Source organism: Hipposideros armiger, unplaced genomic scaffold, assembly GCF_001890085.2.
Source record: "Hipposideros armiger isolate ML-2016 unplaced genomic scaffold, ASM189008v1 scaffold_1174, whole genome shotgun sequence".
Taxonomy (NCBI): Eukaryota; Metazoa; Chordata; class Mammalia; order Chiroptera; family Hipposideridae; genus Hipposideros; species Hipposideros armiger.
The window spans coordinates 320,288-325,613 of record NW_017732524.1 but is presented as its reverse complement, the minus strand read 5'-3'; the positions used below and the strand labels follow the sequence as shown (position 1 = coordinate 325,613).

General features: G+C 38.8%; 1 protein-coding gene across 1 annotated transcript in view; it reads left to right on the top strand.

The window, feature by feature from the left end:
- Positions 1-575: 575 nt before the first annotated feature.
- LOC109376705 (zinc finger BED domain-containing protein 5-like) overlaps positions 576-5,326 on the top strand; it is a 33,755-nt gene continuing 29,004 nt past the window's right edge. Inside the window, 1 exon segment of the mRNA XM_019632789.1 lies at positions 576-642. Coding sequence (XP_019488334.1) covers positions 576-642 — 67 coding nt within the window.

Below are 5,326 nucleotides of genomic sequence, written 5' to 3'. Positions count from 1 at the left end.
GGTCCTGGGTGGATCCAAAGCATTGTGGAGCAGGAGAAGGGTGGGAAAGGCAAAGTAACAATGAAGTGTACTTTTATACATGTCACCTTGGGTGCCGCCTGCAATAAGACAAAAATGCCCCTCAGAGTCAAATCTCTACTCCATCTCAGACAAGACCAGGCAGCAATTCCAGATCTGGATGGTGAAGAAACATAAGAAGCTGTGTGTTCCAAGTCCCATTTGGATAAGGAACTTGCGGTTTTCCTGAAATGTAGATGGAGCCACTTTCATCCCTGTGTTAGCCTTTCCTCCTTGAGGATGTGACTGCTGGGTACTTGGCCAGCTTCCTCCTTCCCTTCAGAAACTAAATGCCCCAGCTCCTGCAGTGCTGGCCCTGCCTGCAGCTCTCAGAGATCATTTCCATGCCACTCTGCCCCCCTGCATGCCCTCCTAGACCCTTTTTCTCCTCCCTCAGTGTTTAAAATGCAGCTCAGGCCTTCTCCAGTTTTATCAAGACTCTAATTCCTCCAAAAAGTATCTGTGTGATTTTGTTTATAATTTTATTCCAAACACATTTATAAACAGAGGATTCAGCAATGCCCAGGACAACTTCAGCCATCACAGAGCTTATATTATATGTAGACAGGCTCATTTCAGATACTGGTAAGTACTATGAGAAAAAGATGACACACTGGCATAATTGAGGGTTAACAATACAGCAGGATATCATGGACAGTTGTGTTACCTAGAACTTTGCTCAGGGAAATGTCAGTTGAGCTGAGCTCTGAACTACAGGAACCTTCTAAAAAAGAATAGGCAGCAGAAGAGTTAGTTTGCAGGCCAAAACAAACTCGAATGCCCTATTACAGCTTTCGTCAGATGACACTCTAATTGCCCCCTCATGACAGTCTGAATTCTCTGAAGGGAAGGAAGTCTTATTCATCTTTACACCACCAGCACATATCTTAAGTTCCTGGTAAATGGACATTCAATAAAAGCCTGCTAAATGAAAAATGATAAAGATATTACCAGTCTTAAGGGAAAATTTGCATGATATATAGATGATGTATTACAGAACTGTACACTTGAAACCTACATAACTTTTTTTAAATTTTTTAAATTGTTAAATTGTCACCCCAATAAACTTTAATTTAAAAAAGTTGCATGAAAAACTTTATATATGAAACATTGCACAACATAATGAGCAAATGATATCTAGTTCTACAAATGAAATACTGTGGTGTCTTCACAGAGCCAGAACAGTAATGGCTTTGGATGTGCCAAGTTAGACACACCCATCCTATATTTATCCAGTTGTGTCTACTGATGTGCCCTGAGGGTTAGAAAAGTCTCTGAAAGGGAAAAAAAAAGCCTTCCACAAACAGCACTGATGTGCCGACATACCAGCCAGTGTATGGGGCCAGAGGGGCTGAACGCAAGCCAGGCTGAAGATAAAGATCATGAAAGCTTTGAGAGAGAACTTGCTCCAAAGGAGAAAGAAATCTGGCTCTCAGTTACCAGCCAAGGCATGTGTGTCCAAGAGAACTGGTGGTTTCTGGTCATGAAAACCTGCCCTCAGCCAAGAACTGCAGAAGCTCTCGAGAGGAAGGGTTGTACAAAGGAGCTTAAAGTACTCTCTCACTGAGCTCTATACTCTGTGACCAAACCCCNTAATTTCAGCTTTTATGTTTGATAATTTCTTCCTACTTTCCGAGTTTATTTTGCTGTAATAACTTCCTGAATAAGCATATGTCATTGATTTTCATAATAAGTATATCTAAGACTCTAAAATCTCTATAGCTTCTCGTTGACCACTTCTCACAGGCGTTATGTCTCCTTCCTTATTAGAGAACTGCTTTAATGGGATGAGGACTTGCTAGTACTCACTGAGAGTGGTGTGTGTGTGTGTGTGTGTGTGTGTGTGTGTGTGTGTGTGCGCGCGCGCGCATGCATATGTGTGTCCTTCTTCACTAATGTTTTGTAATTTGATTTTTATAAGATAGTTTACATGGCTTCTGCTTTTTGTTTTTAATTTTTTCTATTTATTGATATTTCATTTGGGATCTATTAAAGTTATATGATACTATCTGATGGATTTAAAGATACAGCCATTAGATGCAAATAATGGGTAGGAGACAAAAACAAACCTTGATACACATGCCCATGTCTGAAAAATTAAGTCGACTTTATGAGAAATCAAACAGCATGACCAATAAGAAATCAGAGAAAAGGCCTGAAAGACGTTTCAAATACGTTGGGGTCATTATTCCAGCTTTCACCCTCTTCAAATAGATCTGGACAGAATTATAGAGTTTAATTTTTGTTTTTGTTGTTATTTCATCTTTAATGTGAAAACCCACATCATCTTATTTCTTACATATCTTCTAAGTCTGGAGGCACAGAAACCATTAGAAAAGTGGACGCTTTTGTCATAGGAGACAGAACCAATGCAACTTTAAGAAATAATTTAGAATTTGTCTGGATCAAGTGATATTTCTTTGAAAAACCATTTGCAATATTTGATAACATGTAGTTGAGTTACAGCCACATATTTCTCTAAAAATGGGATAAAAAAGACTCTTCAATGGGTTTGTGATTCTTTTAACCCTAATATACTTGTATATCAAGAACAAGTATAACTTGGATAAAGGGGAAATTACTGTAAGAATACAAATGAGTCCTCCCCAGTCCTTTAGGCCTGGAGGCAGAAATGAAGTCTCAGGATTAGTAAAGAATAGCATTATACTGACTCTCACCCTGGTCTTTCATTCCACAGGCCTGACATCCTCACAGTCACCTCATACCTCCTTCCAAGTCCTTAAGGACCAGCCCAGGTTCAGCCCCTCCTCTCAGCACCCACCAATTTCAGAGGCCTCAGCTGCACTCCGTGTTACATGAAAAAGCCTCAACTGCCCTGCAGGAAGAAGGAAGACAATGACGTCATTCCACAGGCTGTGACTCCCCATTCCTTCAAGCCTCAGATCTCTTTTCAGCTCTGATGTGATGTGGCTGAGGGCCTCTCCCACCTCTGTGGCCTGGGAACCCTGACTGCACCTCACCTGGGTTATCTGGATCTTATGTTCACCCACCCCAGCGCCCCTTGCCAAAGTGCAGTTTGCGTTTCTCTTTTACTGTTATGTCTATTATTCTGATCAAAGGAGGCTACCTTTTGATCCCAATGTGTCATAGAGATTTTGTGTATAGAGGTAGTTCTTTTGTTTTCTCATGTGCCACTGCCCCCCTAGAACTCAAGTGTGGATACATTGGACAAGTGTTACACACACTGTAACGTATCACAGTCACCTCTTCCATCTGATGACAAAGACATGGCTACACACAAGACCAAGTCCATGTCCCCAATTATCTCCTCCAGAGGGTGAGGTTTTCTGATAAGACCCCTCACATCCTGGCAAAAAGACCCCATATTTTGCAAGTGGTACCAAAGTATTTCTAAATCCAAATGGATACACAGCTCAGATAAACCGAGGCCTTTACTGTAAAATACAGACTGTATTTAATCTGGAAAATTATCAAAGAAAATATGAATAAGAAATAATCTTATTGGATAAGCATTCATTGGAAATTTGCATAGAGCAGGAACCTGATGGTGCACAAAGCAAGTAATTCATTCTGGAGGCTGGCTGCTGCCATAAAGCTGGAGAGACAAGTAGAAGAAGTTTATGGGCAGTAGCCCTTCCCTCCCAGTAAATTACAGCTGTGTATTCATTCTGTGACATTTAATAGTTTCTCCCATAAATACCATTAATGTCCTGAATTTATTTTCAAAGCAAAAAACAGAGTTATAACTTATCTTACAGTTTTTCAGTGAAGAAGCATATAAACCAAATTTAAAGGAAATTCTTTGGGACTAGCTTATTGAAGAATTTAACCAACATCTTCATTTTCCTTTTGGAGACTGTGGCACACGTGAGCAGGATTTCCTTTCAGGATGTGGCACATTCTCAAAAGCCATAGACAGAAACTGGATGCTGTTTTACTATTTTCCCTTAACTTTATCATTCCTGTCTTTCCAAGATCTGAATATGACTTAAACATGGCATTTTTATTTCTGTTGAAGGAAACTTGTCATCATGAATAAAACATGCTTACAAGTAACCATAAGCCATAGAAAGTTACTTAAATTTGTTTTCAATTATCTAAAAACACACAGTTAAAAGGAAATATTAACAGAAGTATACCGGAAGCCTATAGGAATTCTCCAAGTTCTTTTAAAATTTTAGATATCTTTGTGTGTTTGTCTTGTTCTTTGTTGAGTTCAGTTTTATATCCCATGAGGAGTGAAATCATATGGTTCTTGATTTTTTCTGCCTGACTTATTTTGCTTAGCATGGTAATCTAAAGATACATCTATGTATTATAGAAATGTACATTTGAATCCTATATAATTTTACTAACCAATGTCACCCCAATAAATTTAATTACAAAAGGATAGATATCAAGGTATCTAATTTATACTTAANGCTTGGGATCGGGGGTTTTGGACTATTTTGTTTCTTTAGCCATTCTAAGTGTGTGGCAATGTAACACTGTGGTTTTAATCTGCATTGCCCCTAAGACTACTGATGTTAAACATCTTTTCATGTTTGCCATTCACATATCTTCTTGGAAGAAGTATCTGTTTAAGTCTTGTGCCCCTTTTGTGTTGGATTGTTTTCTTATGATCATGTTTTAAAAGTTATACAGTCCAAATACAAGTTCTTTATCAGTTATGTGTAGATTCTCCTAGTCTGTGGTTTGCCCTTGTACTCTCTAAACACTAGCTCTGAAATACCAGAAATTCTTAATTTTGATGACATCCAGATTATCAACTTATTCTTCAATAAATTATATTTTTAGTATCTTATCTCCAAAATGTTTCCTTACTCTGAGTCATAAAGATGTCCTCTTATATTTTCTTCTGTAAATTTGGTAGTGGAGGTTTTATATTTAAATCTGTGATCTACTTTTAGTTATGAATTGTATTACTTTGCCAGGACTGCCATAAAAAAGTATTACAGGCTGAATGGCTTAAACAACAGAAATGTATGTTCTCAAGGCTAAAAGACATGAAATGAAAGCTTCGCCAGGTTTATTCTGAAATCTCTCTCCTTGGCTTGCAGATGACTGCCTTCCCACTGTTCCCTCACACGGCCTTGTTTCTGTGAATACACATGCCTGATCTCTCTCTCTCTGTGTCCTGATCTCCTTTTCTTATAAAGACACCAGTCAGATTGAAGTAGGCCCCACCCTAAAGGCCTCATTTTAATTTAATCGCCTCTTTACAGGCCCCATCTCCAAATTCAGCCACATTCTGTGGTACTGGGGGTTAGTGCTTCAACCTATGAAG